Source organism: Urocampus carinirostris, chromosome 5 (genome assembly GCF_059441175.1).
Source record: "Urocampus carinirostris isolate Australia breed hairy pipefish chromosome 5, RoL_Ucar_1.0, whole genome shotgun sequence".
Taxonomy (NCBI): domain Eukaryota; kingdom Metazoa; phylum Chordata; class Actinopteri; order Syngnathiformes; family Syngnathidae; genus Urocampus; species Urocampus carinirostris.
Genome location: NC_142353.1, coordinates 288,585 through 309,473, shown reverse-complemented (window position 1 = coordinate 309,473; position 20,889 = coordinate 288,585). Strand labels below are relative to the sequence as shown.

The 20,889-nt window shown below is 39.3% G+C and overlaps 1 protein-coding gene across 3 annotated transcripts in view; it reads left to right on the top strand.

Annotated features, from left to right (window-relative positions):
- Positions 1–20,889, top strand: part of gins4 (GINS complex subunit 4 (Sld5 homolog)) — a 39,977-nt gene that overhangs the window by 15,753 nt on the left and 3,335 nt on the right. Inside the window, exons 1-7 of one of the 3 annotated variants that reach the window (XM_088335287.1) lie at positions 609–802; positions 12,058–12,144; positions 13,613–13,726; positions 13,789–13,886; positions 17,635–17,723; positions 17,813–17,903; positions 17,971–18,076. In XM_088335287.1, coding sequence (XP_088191413.1) covers positions 782–802; positions 12,058–12,144; positions 13,613–13,726; positions 13,789–13,886; positions 17,635–17,723; positions 17,813–17,903; positions 17,971–18,067 — 597 coding nt within the window. In that variant the 5' untranslated portion in view covers positions 609–781 and the 3' untranslated portion in view covers positions 18,068–18,076. Of the gene's footprint in view, positions 1–608; positions 853–12,057; positions 12,145–13,612; positions 13,727–13,788; positions 13,887–17,634; positions 17,724–17,812; positions 17,904–17,970; positions 18,077–20,889 lie in introns of those variants that run through there. The other 2 variants (XM_088335286.1, XM_088335289.1) reach the window with 2 other exon arrangements.

The following is a 20,889-nucleotide window of genomic DNA, read 5'->3' as shown; positions in this document are numbered from 1 at the left end:
CACTCCGGTTTCCTCCCACATTCCAAAGACATGCATTTCAGATGAATTGGCCGGTTCAAATTGTCCCTAGGTGTGAATGAGCGAGTGAGTTGTCTGTCCCTGTGTGCCCTGCGATTGGCTGGCAACCAGTTCAGGATGTCCCCTGCCCACTGCCAGGAGATAGCTGGGATGGGCTACACCCCCCCCCCCCCCCCCCCCCCGCGACCCTAATGAGGATAAGCGGTACGGCTGATGAGATGAGATTTTCTGCGCCACTTGTCTTCACCAGCGTAATAGGCAATGTCAAGGTGTAACCCTGATATGGTTGCCAGCCAGTAGCAGGGCACACAATGTAAATGAGATTTGCTCATTCATTCAATGACATGCATGTTTTTGGAATGTGGGAGTAAATCCACGCAGACAAGGGGGAGAAATCAAGCTCCATACAGGAGGGCTGCTGTAGCTGGAATTGAACCCCGAACCTGCACAATAACTGCCTTGTGCTGCCCCCACTTCAGATAATTTCCCCGAATTAAACGGATTTTTAAAAGGTAATCTTCAAGAAGCTATGCCTTGCAGTCTAAAAGCGGGTTGATCTATTTTACGTAAATCTCGCGAGAAATCCGGAGTGGCGCGAATAGAGAAGTAACTTTTGTTTCCTGTTTTCAGTTAGCTCGCAATGAAGCAACCAAACTTTAGTTGAATTGTCGTATATCTGATTTAACTTAAGAATACACGTTTTAGGTTCAGGATACCTTTATTTTTGTGTAAGGGGGAATGATGTCCGACTCATTTTGTGACAATGACAGCAGCCAAGAAGAATGTAAGGAAGATGACATTACCCCGGCCGATTTGATCGCAAAACTGGAGGAGGTGACTCAAGTGTATCTTTAATACTGACCCAGTTCTAAAAGTTCTGTGTAGGATTGTGCATAATACTGACCCGCTTCTAATAGTTCTGTTTAATATTGTGCACAATACTGTTTCTGTTTTACCCCTTAACGTTCCTGTAAAATTCACCTAAAAACCCAATCCATGACGTACCTAAATTAAATTGTATACTGTTCTTGAACAGTTTTGCGAATTTGTACGTTTTTTTTTTTTTTTGCAAGGTTATACAACCCTTAGCATAAAGTATGGAATCGTCAGTCTTGGACAAGTACTCAGACTGAAATTTTGTTCTGTAAAACAAACTCCGTTAAAAAGCATGAAGAATCTTTTTTTCAAAAGTGCAACTCCTTGGCACTCAAATACTATAAGAAATGAATTAAATAAATTAGTTTGTCAGTAAATGCTACTTCAATGAACCCAGCATAGGCGAAAAATATAATCACTCAATTCTGAAGAAAAAATATGGAATCATGAAAATAGATCAAGAAATAACATTCAATACCTATCACCAGTATTTAGTTGCACCACCTTTGGCTTTTATGACAGCTTGCAGTCTCTGAGGCATGGGCTTGAGTATTCTTCATCAATCTGGTGCCAACTCTCTTTGAATGCAGTTGCCAGATCATTTTTGCGTGTCGGAGCCTTGCTGTGGATTATTTTTTTCAATTCCCACCACAGGTTTTCAATTTGGTTGAAATCTGGGCTATATGCAGGCCATGGCATTGACTGATCTGTCTTTCTCCAAAGAATGCCTTCACAGTTTTTGCTCTGGCATTATGCATTGTTAAACATTTTTTTCAATTAAAGGAATAAAGCTGTCCAAAATTTATATATTATAACAATTGTGCACAAAATGAAAAAAAGCATGAAACTTTTAGGGGTTGATCTTGAAGTATTTATATTAACACCTAAATGTGACAGAAATGTAGATTAGAAAATGTTTCCACATACATGGGCTTGACAAATCATATTAAAATACCAATATGTCTCGTAGAGGCATCTCAAGGGGTCAGGTAGAGGTCATTGATCACTGAAATTTAAACTTTCTACGCATGAAATTAGAAACGCTTATATCTGAGGACCTAAATGTGATTTCAATGAGGATTTGAAGAGTATGTCCATGTTTGTGACCAGGATAAACTCATTTATAATATTTATATTACTCTTACATGTCATCTCTGGGGTCACTGATATTCCTAATGGACAATTTTATGGAGGCTGCGGGGTCAAAGTCAATTATTAGGAAATTTTGTCACATTTTGATAAATTACACAATGAATACGAAAATGAAAGAACTTGAACTATTTAAAAACTTAAACAACAATCGGAAAGTTTATATGCAGTGTAAAAAGTTGAACAAATTATATTAAGTATGTAAAGACGCTGCCCCACTTACGAACGAGAAAGGTTCCAGACGATCGTTCGGAAGTTAAATTTTTTCGTAAGTTGCTCCAGTGCTACATTTTGTATGAAATGTATGTTTAAGGTTTATATACAGCAGCTTGTGAAACTATTTGGCCCCCTTGAACTTTGTGACCTTTTGTCACATTTCACAGTTCAAACATAAATATATAAAACTGTAGTTTCTTGTGAAGAATCAACAATAAATTGGATTCAATCATGAAGTGGAACACACTTTATTGGACTTTTTTAACAAAAAAGTGGGTGTGCAAAATTATTCAGACCCATTGAGTTAATACTTTAGCGCCACCTTTTGCTGCGATTACAGCTGCAAGTCGCTTGGGGTATGTCTCTATCAGTTTTGCACATTGAGAAACGGATATTTTTGCCCATTCCTCCTTGCAAAACAGCTCGAGCTCAATGAGGTTGGATGGAAAGCGTTTGTGAACAGCAGTTTTCAGTTCTTTCCACAGATTCTCAATTGGATCGAGGTCTGGACTTTGACTTGGTCATTCCAACACCCTGATATGTTTTTGGTGAACCATTCCATTTTAGCTTTTGCTTTTTATTTTGGATCATTGTCTTGTTGGAAGACATCTCTGTCCCATTCTCAGGTCTTTTGCGGACTCCATCAGGTTTTCTTCCAGAATGGTCCTATATTTGGCTCCATCCATCTTCACATTGATTTTAACCATCTTCCCTGGCCCAAACCATAATGCTGCCACCACCACTGTGGGGATGGTGTGTTTAGGTGATGAACTCTGCTGCTATGACGCCAAACATAACGTCTTGCATTGTTGCCAAAAAGTTTTATTTTGGTCTCATCTGACCAGAGCACCTTCTTCCACGTGTTTGGTGTGTCTCCCAGGGGGCTTGTGGCAAACTTTAAACAACACTTTTTCTGGATATCTTTAAGAAGCGCCTTCCTTCTTGCCACTCTTCCATAAAGGCTATATTTGTGCAGTATATGACCGATTGTTGTCCTATGGACAGATTTTCCCACCTCAGCTTTAGACCTCTGCAGTTCATTCAGAGTGATCATGGGCCTCTTGGCTGCATCTCTGATCAGTATGAACTGAAAGTTTAGGGGGACGGCCTGATCTTGGTAGATTTGCAGTGGTCTAAAACTCCTTCCATTTCAATATTGTTGCTTACACAGTGCTCCTTGGGATGTTTAAAGCTTGGGAAATCTTTTTGAATCCAAATCCAGCTTTAAATTTCTCCCCAACAGTATTTCGGACCTGCCTGCTGTGTTCCACGTTCTTCATGATGCTCACTGCGCTTTAAACAGACCTCTGAAACTATCACAGTACAGGTGCATTTATACAGAGACTTGGTTACACACAGGTTGATTCCATTTATAATTGTTAGTCATTTAGATCAACATTGAATCATTCAGAGATCCTCACTGAACTTCTGCACTGAAAGTAAATGGGCTGAATAATTTTGCACAAACACTTTTTCGTGTTTTTAATTGTTAAAAAAGTTTAAAATATCCAATAAAGTGTGTTCCACTTCATGATTGCGTCCCACATATTGTTGATGCTTCAAAAGAAATTACAGTTGTATATCTTGATGTTTGAAGTCTGAATTGTGGCAAAAGGTCACAAAGTTCAAGGGGGCCATATAGTTTCGCAAGCCACTGTAAGTATGTTTCAGGCTTCTATAAGTAACCTGTATTGTTTTGAAACTGAAAAATAAACATAATGAAATAATATGCTCTATAACATTACAAAGCAGGCTGAATGATAACGTATAGTACTGAAAAACAAAGCTACACGTTAGCCGTTGACATTCTGTGGTCTGTTGAAGCCATTGACACTCCTTGTGATTAAGGGCGTCACAAATAAACACCACTTGACAATAAAGATAAAGTTAAGTTAAATTTTGGAAGGCTTCCTTCTCTGTGGTAAAAAGTGGACGAAAAAGCAATTTGTTCAAGCGTTCTTATCCCACTTTCTTTTCAAAAGAAACGACTCCCCCTTTACACTTTACAATAACTATATTGAGTTGATGCTCGAGATATTGAACAATAAAAACGTCAGTGTTCTTGGTGTGCTAGAGATACAGTACAACGTGTCTACATTAAACACGAATCGGGAAGTAGAAATCGGATTTCTTTTCAGGGTGGATGCTGGGTGATCTCTCACAGCGCCACACGGCGGAAAGAAGCACATGAGCACTGTCCTATACTCTGATAAAGGTGCACACAATACAAAGTCTAACTTACAGCAAAGTCCGGATATTTTGTGACATCCCAAATTTTTTTTTCGTATCTACCGTTGTTCGCAACTCGAATGTTTGTAAGTAAGGGAGCATCTGTAAATTTATTTTTGAGACCATGACCTTTGGGGATTACGATGCTGGCCCGCAACTACGTAACACTGATTTTTTCGCTGCAGTCACCAAAGAAGGTGCGCAGTGCTGTTCATTTTAACAGCACTACATTTACTTTGCCCAGTGCAAACCCTTTTGCAATCACTGTGGACAAGTTCATAGCAAGCCTGTGAAAATTCAGGGAGTGTTGTCCTAAGTGGCTGCCATTCAGCATCGGTGTCAACCCATCCCCATTTTGATGAACTGGGCAAACATGGCTTAGGAACCAAAGCGAGGTTCCATGTATTGGCCTGGTACATTGCTCTTTTTATGTGTTGCCTCAAAGCATCCTGTGTAGGTGGAATGTTTTCCATTGATTTTGATCTGTGGGTGAAGCGAAACCTCCTTGCCTCATTCACATCTAGACATGCACTTGTACTACTGAATCTACTGTTTAATTTAACATTCAGCTGGACAGTATTGAGAGAGTGAGAAGAAGAGAGCAGAACACAGGTTTTGAATGTCCCAAGCGCGTTAAAACCACACCCTCTCCCCACTTGAGAAATAATGGGCTAAACACAGGAAAATGAAAATTTAATCATTTAATATGATGTCATGCCGAGGTATCTAGAATACAACATTTAATTTACATTTCTAACCCATTTTGGTGTAATTATACAGACATTTCTAATTTAATGCATAGAAATGTCATATAATGGAGGTCATGACCTCTATCTGACCCCAGGGGTCAAACTGAGAATGGCTCCTCACCTCAATTTAAAGCTTATTCATTCAAGAACAAACCCTGAAAGTTTTATGCTTTTTTCCCATTTTGTGCACAATTGTTTTGATAAGTGTTTAACAGTTCTACTATTAGTACTGTGGGAATTATGCTGTTTTCTTATGGCAGCCCTCTTTGTATGTCTTACCGAAACGGCACCAAACAAAAGTTCCAGCATCATCACATTTTCCAATGCAGATTCGTGACTCATCACTGAAGATAACCTTCCATCCACAGTCCATGATTTCCTCTCCTTAGCAGTCTTGTTCATTTCTGTTTAAGTGTCAACGATGGTTTCCTTTTAGCTTTTTTTATATGAAAATCCCATTTCCTTTAGGCAATTTTGCACAGTTCTGTCACATACATTAACTCCAACTTCCTCCCATTTCCTCTACATTTGTCTTGTGCATTTTCTGTCTTTGAGTAATACAGTGCATCCGGAAAGTATTCACAGCGCTTCACTTTTTCCACATTTTGTTATGTTACAGCCTCATTCCAAATTGTATTAATTTAGTCTCTTATCTCAAAATTCTACACAAAATACTACATTATGACAATGTGAAAACATATATTTTTTTTTTTACTTTTTTTGAATTTATTAAAAATAGAAAACTAAGAAATCACATTTACAAAAATATTCACAGCCTTTGCCATGAAGCTCAAAATTGAGCTCAGTTGCATCTTTTTTCCACTGACCATTCTTGAGATCATTCTACAGCTTAATTGGAGTCCACCTGCAGTAAATTCAGTTGATTGGACATGATTTGGAAAGGCACACACCTGTCTATATAAGGTCACACAGTTGAGTGTGCATGTCAGAGCACAAACACCAAGCATGAAGTCAAAAGAACTGTCTGTAGACCTGCGAGACAGGATTGTCTTGAGGCACAAATCTGGGGAAGAATACAGAAAAATGTCTGCTTCTTTGAACGTCCCAATGAGCACAGTGGCCTCCATTATTCGTAAATGGAAGACATTTGGAACCACCAGGACTCTTCCTAGAAGCTGGCCGGCCTTCTAAACTGAGCGATTGGAGAAGAAGGGCCATAGTCAGGGAGGTGACCAAGAACCCGATGGTCACTCTGTCAGAGCTCCAGCGTTCCTCTGTGGAGAGAGGAGAGCCTACCAGAAGGACAACCATCTCTGCAGCAATCCACCAATCAGGCCTGTATGGTAGAGTGGCCAGACGAAAGCCACTCCTTAGTAAAAGGAACATGGAAGCCCGTCTGGAATTTGCCAAAAAGCACCTGAATGACTCTCAGACCATGAGAAAAAAAATCTCTGGTCTGATGAGACAAAGATTGAACCCTTTGGTGTGGATGCCCGGCGCCATGTTTGGAGGAAACCAGGCACCGCTCATCACCAGGCCAGTACCATTTCTACAGTGAAGCATGGTGGTGGCAGCATCATGCTGTGGGGATGTTTTTCAGCAGCAGGAACTGGCAGACTAGTCAGGATAGAAGGAAAAATGAATGCAGCAATATATAGAGATATCCTGGATGAAAACCTGCTCCAGAGCGCTCTTGACCTCAGGCTGGGGCGAAGGTTCATTTCTCAGCAGGACAACGACCCAAAGCACACAGCCAAGATCTCAAAAGATTGGCTTCAGAACCACTCTGTGAATGTCCTGGAGTGGCCCAGCCAGAGTCCAGACTTGAATCTGATCGAACATCTCTGGAGGGATCTGAAAATGGCTGTGCACAAACGTCTCCCATCCAACCTGATTGAGCTTGAGACTTATTGCAAGTAAGAATGGGCAAAACTGCCTAAAGATAGGTGTGCTAAACTTGTTGGATCATATTCAAAAAGACTTGAGGCTGTATTTGCTGCCAAAGGTGGATCAACAAAGTATTAACAAAGGCTGTGAATACCTATGTAAATGTGATTTCTTAGTTTTCTATTTTTAATAAATTCAAAAAAAGTAAAAAAAAAAAAAAAAAAAAAACTTTTTCACATTGTCATAATGGAGTATTTTGTGTAGAATTTTGAGATAAGAGATTAAAGTAATACAATTTGGAATGAGGCTGTAACATAACAAAATGTGGAAAAAGTGAAGCGCTGTGAATACTTTCTGTATGCACTGTATGTCTTTTAGTTGTCTGTCTTGACACCTACATGTCCTCCATGGCCTACCAGTACGCTTGACTTAAACAACCTTCCCATGCTGTTTGAAATTGGTCCAAATGTTTGCTACTGCTGACTGTGTGTCCTTTTTTCTACTCAAAATGCACTGATTCCATATTTATTTTCTTCAGAATTCAGTGATTCCATATTTATTTCCCTGCATTTGCTCTATTAAAGTAACAATTACTGACCATTGCAATGTTTTTATTTAATTTATTTTAGTGTTTCTGAATGCCAATATTTTGCACTTTGGAATGACCTTACGATTGTTTCATTTTTGTGATCAGAGATTTTTCTACAGATTAAAATGTCTGAGTGAGGGCTTGCCCAAGACTATTGATTCCATACTTTTTGCTAGGGCTGTACTCTGAAGTTTTGTCCCAAACTGAAATAATCACTGCAAGTGCTACAAACATTTGGGTAATCTGAGTTGGAACACCCATAAATTGAAGGGTCTTATTTTCGCCTGAATTTTTTTTTCTTGCAAACACATGCCTGTAGATGAATGTAGCATTGGCATATTAGCTGGAAAATGCTGGGACAATAGCATTAAGCCTTACCTGGTTCCAGGTCAAATTTGATCACAATTAAAAAACACATTTTTCGAATGTTTCTAAAGGTATGTCAATGCATTTTGAGATGACCAGTTTAGAGCCCTAAAACCTTTTGCAACCATGTGTTTTTAAGGGGGCCAATCTTTAGACATTGTGAAAGAGTTGTAAATGTTTGTCTACTCTTTCCAGATTATGCATACTTGCATCTGATGATCACATGTTAAAATGGATACCTGGTTGCATTTACGCACGTTTATTTTCGGCTCTGATATAAATATACAGTGGGACCTCGCTACTTCGCGGTTTCAGAGCTTCGCGGGTCTAAAAAATAATGATAAAATAAAAATAATTAATTACATTTTTAATTGATTTATTTATTTATTAAGCATTTTGAAGTGGCGTCGCTACTTTGTGGTTCCATGTTCGCGGGTTCAGAACTTCGCAGGTCTAAAATAATAATAATAAAATAATTTAAAAAAACATTTTAAAAAAAAAATTTTTCTTAAGCATTTTTGAAGGGTCATCGCTACTTCATGGTTCCACGTTCGTGGGTTCTGAGCTTTGCAGGTCTAAAAAATAATAATAAAATAAAATAAATATACTGTATATATATTTTTTAATTTTATTTTAATTTTTTTTTTTTTTTTTTTTTAAGCATTTTTGAAGGGCCGTCGCTACTTCGTGGTTCCACGTTCGCGGGTTCAGAGCTTCGCAGGTCCAAAAAATAATAATAATTAAAAAAAAAAAATTAAGCATACTTCGCGGATTTTCACTTTTCGCGGGTGGTTTTGGTCCCCATTAACCGCGACAACCGAGGGATTACTGTAATACTGTCTGCATTATCGTGTGTTTTGAGGTTAATATTTTACATGGTTGGATTCTGGGCTCTCCTGAATGTAACCAGACCACATTTGTGTATTATCTTTTCACAAGTCGAATATTACAAGATTTTTGGGTGGTTACACTGACTATAGTTTTGGGGTTTCTCGTTTCAGACTGATCGTGATGTTTTTGTGATGTGCATCGTATTTTCACAACTAAAAGGTGCACCTAAAAGCCTTTATTTATTTTTATTTTTTTTTTCAAAACCTGACCATGCACCTTTTAATGCAGTGAGCCTTATTTATGGATCAATATTAAGTCGCAAGGTCTCGCAACTGAGGCAAGCTGCCGCCAACTAAATTTTCCCTCCGAAGGCGAGGTAGTCCGCGGTGTATGCTGGGATATATATACCACCATTTCATTTACTGACCAATGTGTCAATCATCATTTGAATCGGTCGCTATTGGCTAAAGTTATTCGGAGGTAAAGGAAGCGGGTCCTTTTTAGCATTTACAGGCTTGCATAGGCTAAAGCGGGGTGGGGGGGTGGGGGATTTTTTAAGGGTTATTGTTCTATCTTCTTTATTCATTATCCATTATCCGTTATCGGTCAGTTCATAATACGCTACAAAGCCTAGGAGCCGGGACTCTTACTCTCAGCCAAAAGGCCAAGCTAAGGTCCTAGCCTGCCCAATTGGCCGAAAAAGATGTGAATCATGTGTTCGGTTGCTCTAAGGCAGGGGTCGGGAACCTTTTTGACTCAGAGAGCCATAAAAGCACAATTTTTGGAAATGTGTTTCGGTGAGAGCCATATAATATATTTTAAGACTGAATTCAATTAAATGTGAGCATAACAAGCGTCTTAATTTATTATTTTAAATAATGATGTTAAAATACTCACCATTAATGCGTCTTCTGGTGCTGCATGGATTTGCTGATGGTTTTGTAGTCTGGTTGGTACTTGGTGAGTTTAAGCTTCATGCAGGCATTGAGGCCTTCATCCGTTAAACGTGATCGTAGGTTGGACTTGATGTTTTTGAGATGTGAAAATGACTGCTCACATGAATATGTCGATCCAAACATTGTCAATACACCAATACTTACACGCGTCAGTGTGTGGTATGTGACTGGAAGCGCGTTCCAAGCTTTGAGAATCAGCTCGTCTTTGGGTTGAAGTTTGTCCATTTCTGTCCTCATGTGCTTGCTCGCCAACTCCGCTTTCTGTCGTGCAATTCTTTCCAATTCTTCATTCAGTGATTTGAACTTGCTCATCCTCATCTCTGAGGCCTTCAGGTCAGCCACTTCTGCTTCAAAATCTACCAGGGAGACATTAGGAATGCAACTCAGGTCGGCTGTGTTCAGTGAACACTTGTTTGGATGGGTGGTGAACTTAATAAGACCACAGTGCTCACGAAATTCTCCAAAGCGCGCTTTGAACGACTGGAGGAGACCGGATGTGAAGCCAGCTAGCTGGTGGAGATGTTTTGAGTGGGCTCACTTGTTGTGTATGCCTCTGTAAACTCTGTTTTTCGAAATGTAGTAAGCGACCTGTTTCAAAATCCTTGATTAAGAGCTCCAGCTTGTTTTCAAAAGCAAACAGCGTGTTGAAGGAATAACACTGTATTTCCAACACCTTGCACTTTAACGTTGAGCTGGTTTAGATGTTCGGTAATATCCACGAGATAATAAAACTTGAGGAGCCACTCAGTTTTTGCTACCTCAGGATGCTCGTTGCCTTTCATTTCAAGAAAAATCCATATTTCGTTGAGGCAAGCCGTAAAACGGCTGAGCACCTTTCCTCTTGACAACCAGCTCACATTGCTGTGCAAAAGCAGACCGTGCAAAGGAGGCATGGCGTGTGTCGAAGTGCCGCTTAACATTCGACTGTTTCATCGATGCAATTTTATCATTGCAAATTAGGCATACCTCTTCACAAAGGCAAATTCTTCGGTCTATTCGTCCTGAAATGTACGATATTCATCATCTTTTTTTCGTTTCGCCATCTTCTACGTCGAAGAGTTAGCTTTGAGCTAATGACCAACGGCCAAGTGCCAATGGACGCAAAAGGGGGCTTTACCTGTGCCCCCAGTAACGGCCAACATAGGGTATTCTCATCCAATTAAAATAGACAATCGCTCGTGCATCTGCAACTCTGCACAAGACATGATCAATAGAAAATCGATGGATGCATTTAAACAAACGATAATTTTTTTAAACCCAAATCTGCGAGCCAGATTTGCGAGCCAGATGTTATATCAAAAGAGCCACATCTGGCTCGCGAGCCATAGGTTCCCGACCCCTGCTCTAAGGCCTAGAAAAAGCATTTTTACTACTGTTGTCTGTATTTGTTAACATGAATTATGGGGTTAAACAGACAGCTAGCAACAAGCAACGTCCATCGATGCAGATGCTTCTCGGCTGATTTTTTTATTTTATTTGTCGGCATTATTATGTGTTTTGGAGTGTGTAAATATTTTACACGGTTGGATTTATTACACCCACGGATGTAATATGACCATGGTTGCATATTATTATTGAACGTGACGGCTACAAAACGACTTTGGTGAGCTTCCCCGGCTTTATTTTTTCCCAGTATCTTGTTTCAGACTGATATTGATGTTTTTGTGATGAGTCTATATTTCAATTCAATTAAAAGTTTTTATTGTCATATGCACAGTAAAGAACCACGTTTCCCTGCGCAATGAAATTCTTTCTTTGCTGTCCACACAGTTGCCTGTGAAAAAGAAAATAGAAACTAAGAAATGGTTGTCATTTCTTAAATCCCAAGAGTTTAACCTTCCTAATGATATCTGGAATGACAAATTTGAGTGACTGGTGACATCGTACAGACACTGTGTCCGTATGTGTCTGAGACACAGATTTGCTTCCTTGCAAGCCGGCGTAATGCTAAGGAGTATATCAGTTTGACTGAACTATCTGACTGTTTTGTTCACTTTCCCACTGTAGCGCCTTATAGTCCTGCAAGCCTTATAGTTGTGAAAATACGGTACATTTTTAATGAGTTTAAGCTTTCCAGTGATATATGATGTGACGTATTTCAGTGACTAGTTACATCTTGAAGATACAACTTTATCCGCAGTCTGATGGCCTGCCGGCGAGTCCTAGGAACATTAAGGGGTTAAGATGGCTTAAAATACTGACCCGGTTCAAATGGTTCTGTTGATTGCAGGCTTGGCTGAATGAAAAGTTCTCACCGGAGTTGCTTGCCAACCAGTTTGAGGTCGTGGACTGCGTCATGGAGCAGCTCACACATATGGTAGACTACTAGACTTGCAACTCATAACAATTAGAGAAACTTTGCTGAAATCTTTTCAGAAAAAAATAAGATTAAGATATAAAATCTAAAAACTTTTTTTCGGCCAAAATGTTTATCATTATGTGTTTCTGCCATATGTAAAAATAAACGTATACATAAATAAATGCCTTCGAATATGACACACAAATAAACAAACCCAAAAATGATTGTTTGGGGGGATTTAGTCTCAAAATAGTGTACAACGGATTGTACTCTTCATTCTTCTTCCTCCAAACACAATTAGTGGAACTATGACCAATAAGTTATATATTGGTCTCACCTGACCAAAAAACTTTCTCCCATGACTCCTCTGTATCATTTGCAAACTTAAGACGGTCCTTGACATGTGCTGGTTCAAGCAGGGTAACCTTTCGTACCATGCATGATTTCAAAACAAAGATGTCTTAGTGAATTACCTACAGTGACCTTGGAAACTGTGGTCCCAGCTCTTTTCAGGTCATTAAGCAGCTCCTGTCATGTAGTTCCGGGCTGATCCCTCACCCTTCTTAGAATCATTGGGACCTGAATGAGGTTTATTATAAGTTCAAAAATCAAGTAGCTTGGACGTTCACTGTAGAAGGAAAAAAATACATGCAAATATAATTACTGATTGAAATTGACTGTCATGTTTAGCTACTTCCATTTTCTAATGATTGCTCCAACAGAGGACCTTTTTTCACTAAGCTGCTCGACAATCGCCCTTTCCAGCCTTGTTGAGGTGTGTTCAAAAATGCATTTCTAATTTCTTCCTCTTTATTCAAATGTTGAAGTTTTTGACAGATAGAAAAATAGGACGCAAAACAACAAGAATCATTGAGACCCCACGAGGTGATATCTTGCATGGGGCTCCACTCTGATTGAGATTGACTGTCATGTGTAGCTTCTTTCATTTTCTAATGATTGCTCCAACAGTTGGACCTTTTTTCACCAAGCTGCTTGGCTAACCCTCCGTAGCCCTTTCCAGCCTCGTAGAGGTGTAGTATTTTGTTTCTGGTGTCTTTGGACAGCTCTTTGGTCTTCGCCATGTTACGAGTTAAAGTCTTACTGATTGTGTGGGTGGACAGCTGTCTTTATGCAGCTATCCACCTCAAACAGGTGCATCTGATTCAGGATGATATATGGAGTGCAGGTGGACTTCTAATGTGTGGACTAACGGGTCTTTGAGGGTCAGATTTTGTAGATGATACACAGGTTCAAATACTCATTTGCAGCTGTATAACACAAATAAATCGTTAAAAAAATCATGCATTGTGATTTCTGGATTTTTCTTTTTAATTTATCTTTCTCATAGTGGACATGCACCTCCGATGAAAATTTCAGACCCCTCCATGATTTCTAAGTGAGAGAAATGTCAAAATAGCAGGGTGTTCAAATACTTATTTTCACTGTATATTGTCAAAGCCCTGGAAATCCACAATGTTCTGCTCAGGAAGAAAACTTGCAGAGGGTCAAAAAAGGCGACCCAAAGGCCAGCATTCATCGCATGGAGATTGACCGCATTCGCTTTGTGCTGTGCAGCTACCTGCGCTCCCGCCTGCAGAAGGTAAAGCAATGGAGCAAATTTTGCCACATGTGTCGCTGCATTCTTTCTTTCTTTGTGTTAAGATTGAGAGGTTCTTTCCGCATATCCTTGAGAGAGAAAAGTCTCGCAGCAAAGGACAGCCTGCACTTTTGTCACCGGAAGAATTCGCTTTTGCTAAAGAGTGAGTATAACGAACGACATCAGAATAAGAATTGCCTTTCCTGTTATTGATAACACTGTAGTAAACATTGTTTACAAAGAGATTAGGCATGGAACTCCAGGATAAGTAGGTTAGAAAGACTTAAAAGAGTTGGAATAATATAAAAAGAATATCAGGATAAATAGAGAAGATATTGAAAAAGTAGTGCTTGCTGACTAGCCTTATTTGTAAGTTACAGGAGGACTTCTGAAGTATATTCATACCTATCAACCTCCACCGCTCCATGCCCTTACAAACTGTCCTATTTTCCCTTACAAAATACAAAATAATCTTGCACCATATTTTTTTTTCAAACGTGTTTATTTATGTAGTTTAACATGTTATATTGTACATGTGTTTCGTTATATCATATATATTGTTAATTAACATTTTGTTGTGAGATCCTGAGTTGCTCGACATGAATGAGGTTTATTATAAGTTCAAAAATCAAGTAGCTTGGACGTTCACTGTAGAAGGAAAAAATACATGCAAATATAATTAAGTAGAATAATACATTTTCTTATTCAAATTATAAATTCATTTTCTGCTCTAAATTATTGTTGGTAATATACAGATTAAAGGGATAACCACAAACCGGTCTTTTTTCATTTTCTCCTTTTATACTTCCTTTTTTTCTTAACTTCTTAATACAACATAATAATTCGTAATAAAATGCATCAAAGCAAGTGAGCCGTTTGAGAGTCAGCTCTCTTTAATTAGTTGAGCCAAAAAAGCCGGTTCTCTAAAAAGAGACGGACTTCCTTACACTACATCAAACCGCTCGCTTCGTTTGCAACGGGAAAAAACGATACCGAGTTAGAGGCTACCGCAGCAAACTCGTTTGACATGATTGATTTGCCGTTTCGTCATAGTTGGTGTATACCAGATGGTACCCATAATTGACAAATTTGTGTTTTTCCGTACAGATTTTCTCGTACGTTGTACACGTCTTAAAATGCATGATAAACGTACTTTGTACGGCAAAAACGTACAGGTTGACAGGTATGTATATTCATCCTTTTTATTACCGCTCGTCATTACCTTGAGTCAATAAATGTCTAAGCAGGGGTCTCAAATTTGCGGCCGCAGAAGGATAGTTTGAGGCCTCTGCCTTTATATAAAAGTTAAGGAAAACAGAAGAAGACAAAACGTGGTGACTCAAAGTGACCAAAACGCACTTTATTACTTATGAAAAGAAGAGGAATAAGAAAAGGAAAGGAAGAAGAAAGAAGAAGAAATAAAAGAAAAGGGAATCGTGAAAAAAAAGAAATAAGTAAAAAAGTACAACTCGGGGGAAAAAAATGGAAAAATAAAAAGAGAAAAAAAAATTCAAGTAAAAAGAGAAAATTGCTTTTTTTAGTTATTCTCTTTGTTTCTTTTCTTCCTTTTTTCTTTCATTTTTTTTCCTCCATTTTCCTTTTTTGCTTTCTTTTTCCCTACTTTTCTCCATATTCCTGTTTTCCTTTTTTGCATCTCATTTATTCTCTATTTTTTATTCCTTAAAGAAATATTTCTCTTATTTTTGTCTTTCTTTGTGTAAGGCTGGGTAAAAATCGAAAGAAAATTGTTGCTTTTTGCTCACTTTCAGTCACTATAGTTTGTAGTTTTCCTTGGACTCATTTTTGTTTGCATTACACATGACCGCAACATGTAAAACTCCACACAAGAAGGTTTGATCCCATGACCTTAGAACTGTGCCACACATGTGCTAACCACTGTGCTGCCATGCTGCCCACACAAAATTTAATACAAAAAAAAATAATAGAAAGGATGACCAGGTTACAAATTAACAAAGAATACACGTAGGTTGTCAACATGAAATATAACTCATTCATAAGCTATAGAATATAAATGTGTTATAAGCCTAGATTTAAACAGTTCAGCTGAGGTAAACAAACGCATTATAATCTCCGCATCAGACTGGGACAGCATAGGGCGAATTTTTGCAATGTTGCGAAGATGGAAAAATGCTGTTCAAGTAATATTCACTACGCGTGCTTGGAAGGACAGATTGGGGTCAAATATGACACTTAGATTTTTGACCGAGTCACTCTGGGTGATATTATATTCGTCAATGTTGAGAGCGGTGTTTGAGAACAAGTCATTTAGGTGGAACAATAATTTACATATCGGTCTTTTCAGGGTTTAGGTGCAAGAAGTGAAGTGAAATTTATCTTTTTAGCTAAGTGTGAGGCAGGACTCCAAATTTCCAGAGTTTAGTAGGACAGATTCCTCCATTGAAAGAGTTGAGTGTCATCTACGAAGCAATGGAAACTGATAATATACTTGCGAATAATATCGAATGGAAGCATATAAATGCTGAAAAGAAGGGGGCCAGATACTGAACCCTGCGGAACACAGGTAACACTAAAGGAGTCAGAAGTAATTTCACCATATTTACCACAATGCGTCCTACCTGTGAGGTAGGATCTGAACCATGAGAGGATTGTTCCTGAGAGACTTAATTCATTTTTCCAGCCAATCTAGTAAGATATTATGATCCACAGTGTCAAAAGTAGCACTAAGGTCTATCAGCAGCAACAGTGATGAAGTGCCGGAGTCCATTTCCAGTAGAAGATCACTGGTTACCTTAACCAGGGCTGTCTTAGGAGAGTGATTAGTCTTGAATCCAATCTATCTACCCTGGTCATATCCCTTTAGAGGAGTGACCGACAGCAAGACAAACGCATACAAAAACAAAGACATTTTTAAAAATAAAAAAAAGGGAAAAAATAGCAAAAATCACACACAAAAAAATTGGACCATGGCCAACCCAAATGCCCAAACACCCAAAGAAGATATGCACCTCAGCACCCAAATTGGTCATGCTTTCGTCCCTCCAGATGAAACGGGACACAAGAAAGCGGCCATGTCACTTGGGTCAGGGTGACACAACACACTCTTCTGTTCAATAGCAGGGCCCGACAACTTTCACTGGTTTACCCCTGCTGCATCATACGGGTGCCCTGCCGATCCATTAAAATGCAGGGCCCGACAGCTTTCACTGGTTTACCCCTGCTGCATCATACGGGTGCCCTGCCGATCCCTTAGAATGCGTCTAAACATCCCACTATCCTTTTACAACACCTCTCCACTCATTCCTATCACCAACAAGAGCTCTAGCTTCCACTATATTGAGACCTCTTTCCTGCAGTGCACTCATAACACCATCCATCCACGTCAATCGCCAAGATTATTTTCAGACATAAAAACATTCAGCTGCTGTGCCACAACTTTTTCAAGTACTTAAGAAACAGTAGGTTTGTGTTAACAATCCCCAACTGAGTTTAAAGAGCCCTTTCGCTTTATTTTCCACTGTGGCTGTCTCCTTTTATTTTACTTTTATCAAAACAGTTCAGGGTGCAACGCAATAGGTTCGAGGAATGCAGACTGGAGATGTGCTGGAGAGTGACGTTATGCTCCTCGTCCACGGGTGTTTAAAAAAAACAAAAAACTGTAGCACTAAAACGTGGAAAGGAAAAAAAAGGCCTGTTGCTAGTCGCATTCAAACGCCAACCAAAACTCCCCAAAAGATGAAAAAATAAGAGATTATTTGAGGGCGTCTAAGTAATGCACCTACTCGCACACGCATCACGAATAAGCTGACTGAGGGTGTGATCATGACTTTAAGCCTGGAGATGGTGGCGGAGAGTAACAAAGTTCCAAATTCAGTACAGCTGATTTTATTACCAATAGCCCTTTAATAGATAACTATTTGTGTCCTTCATAGGTATGCTGCAAACACAGAAAGCCACCTGAGGTCAGTGGCACTGTGCCACATGCCCCCCATCCTCCAGACGCTCGACATGGTCAAAGCAAGTACGGCATTTTAATCTGCCCTAAATTGAGTGTACATAATTGGGAGACTTATTTGAATGCTCAATTTTTTTATTGTGGTGTTATTTCAGTCCCCGCACCGTGCCTGGATTCCTTTATATTCTTTCGAGTGAAGGACAGACAAGAGAATGTTTTAGTGGAGCCCGAAACAGACAATCAGAGGTACTTCTGTGAATGTGAGCTTTATTTTCATCCATAATGTCACCTGTAATTTCATCTCTTGTTGCAGAGAATACGTTGTAGATCTAGAAGAGGGCTCACAGCATCTTATGCGCTATCGAACCATCGCGCCGCTAATTTCAAGTGGAGCTGCACAGTTGATTTAATTGTCAAGGGTAAGTAAGCCTTACGTCTATGTTGCCCTTGTGTAATGATTAAACCCTAGATGACAGTGTCTTGTCTAATGTGAATGAAAAACGATGCCAAATTAACACTGTGTAGCAACAAGATGCCAGACAATCGTGGCGGCGACTACTAGGTATGTATTCCGCTATGTAAATGAAATACAAATTTTTTGACCTATGGATATTTATGATAATTAACATTGGTATGATAGTTCATGTATTTTTGCCTATTACTCAAATCAATGTTATGGTTTTTTTACTTCATGAAGGTATTTTGTTTCACGAGGCAGCACTAAATATTACCTGCTGTCCTTTTAAGCAAATGCGCCCCCACCCCCAATTTTCTGTCCGTTATTTTCTCGAGAGTGAGCAATAACTGGCAAGCCCCATTACCTTATGCTGTTATAACATATAACATATTGGCAGATATCAACAACTGTAATTATTAGACTGCCCTATTCTTGCCTCTGGTGCGGTCTCTATTATGAGCCTTTGTCCAGCCATGTCCTGCCTGTAGCAAAATATGAATGGTCAGACATGCAAAACCCAGAGACAATCTGTAGTGATCCAACATATTACTTTAGTATTTTTTGGTCCATTTTATGAATACCGGTAACAATTATTAATTTGTCATAAAATATTTCATTTTGTATAAATTAAATATGAAAGTGGTACTGAATGAGGGTTAAAAGGGTTCTTGATGAGTTTAAAATTGACACTCAAAAGGAGAGAAAACATCAAACGATTTTGAACTTGCTAGGAGAACAGGGAACGAAGCCAAACTTCAAATAAGAGATTACAACCTGTTCACATGAGCAATTTCTTTTTATTAAATCTCATGGGTTACAAAAGCAAATCTGCCTTAAAGGGTGTGGGTATCAAAGAACAGCACGATTGGCCGATGTTGATATTGATGTAAACAGTACCTAATAGTCAACGGACAACAGTGCTCAATAATAGTCAAAGTAATCAGCTGGCATCATATGCATTCTCCTTTGGAGGTGTCCAATATTAAAAACCCAAATAAACATATAACTTCCTTAGAATAAACCATTTCAACCATAAAATACCAACCATAAGTTTTAACCAAGAAAAAAAGATGTGTATTTAAAACTAAAGAAAATAAATTACAAAGTGTCACATTTACATCTAGATTGTTTCTTTAGTGCTATGGAGTTTACCCTGCATAGTTTTTGGCAGTAGTTTAGAAATGTGTGATAAATGAAGACAGCAATACGATATCTCTCATGATTATAAACTTTACTCAACGATCTGACCTATATAATACAAAATTTACTTTGTTGCGGGTAATTTTTGGCATTATGGCCTCAAACAGGTTGTAAAACAAGTAGCAGTTTAACATATCTGGACACGGTTCAACCTCACGTGTTTGGTAGTGACCTATAGCCATAAACGCTGGCAGGTTTCATCTACAGTGCATCCAGAAAGTATTCACAGCGCTTCACTTTTTCCACATTTTGTTATGTTACAGCCTCATTCCAAATTGTATTAATTTAATCTCTTATCTCAAAATTCTACACAAAATACTCCATTATGACAATGTGAAAAAGTTTTTTTTTTTTTTTACTTTTTTTGAATTTATTAAAAATAGAAAACTAAGAAATCACATTTACATAGGTATTCACAGCCTTTGCTTAATACTTTGTTGATCCACCTTTGACAGCAAATACAGCCTCAAGTATTTTTGAATATGATCCCACAAGTTTAGCACACCTATCTTTAGGCAGTATTGCCCATTCTTCTTTGCAATAAGTCTCAAGCTCAATCAGGTTGGATGGGAGATGTTTGTGCACAGCCATTTTCAGATCTCTCCAGAGATGTTCGATCGGATTCAAGTCTGGACTCTGGCTGGGCCACTCCAGGACATTCACAGAGTGGTTCTGAAGCCAATCTTTTGAGATCTTGGCTGTGTGCTTTGGGTCGTTGTCCTGCTGAGAAATGAACCTTCGCCCCAGCCTGAGGTCAAGAGCGCTCTGGAGCAGGTTTTCATCCAGGATATCTCTATATATTGCTGCGTTCATTTTTCCTTCTATCCTGACTAGTCTGCCAGTTCCTGCTGCTGAAAAACATCCCCACAGCATGATGCTGCCACCACCATGCTTCACTCTAGGAATGGTACTGGCCTGGTGATGAGCGGTGCCTGGTTTCTTCCAAACATGGCGCCTGGCATCCACACCAAAGGGTTCAATCTTTGTCTCATCAGACCAGAGATTTTTTTTCTCATGGTCTGAGAGTCATTCGGGTGCTTTTTGGCAAATTCCAGACGGGCTTCCATGTTCCTTTTACTAAGGAGTGGCTTTCGTCTGGCCACTCTACCATTCAGGCCTGATTGGTGGATTGCTGCAGAGATGGTTGTCCTTCTGGAAGGCTCTCCACTCTCCACAGAGGAACGCTGGAGCTCTGACAGAGTGACCATCGGGTTCTTGGTCACCTCCCTGACTAAGGCCCTTCTTCCCCGATCGCTCAGTTTAGAAGGCCGGCCAGCTCTAGGAAGAGTCCTGGTGGTTCCAAATGTCTTCCATTTACGAATAATGGAGGCCACTGTGCTCATTGGGACGTTCAAAGCAGCAGACATTTTTCTGTATCCTTCCCCAGATTTGTGCCTCAAGACAATCCTGTCTCGCAGGTCTACAGACAGTTCTTTTGACTTCATGCTTGGTGTTTGTGCTCTGACATTCACACTCAACTGTGTGACCTTATATAGACAGGTGTGTGCTTTTCCAAATCATGTCCAATCAACTGAATTTACTGCAGTTGGACTCCAATTAAGCTGTAGAAAGATC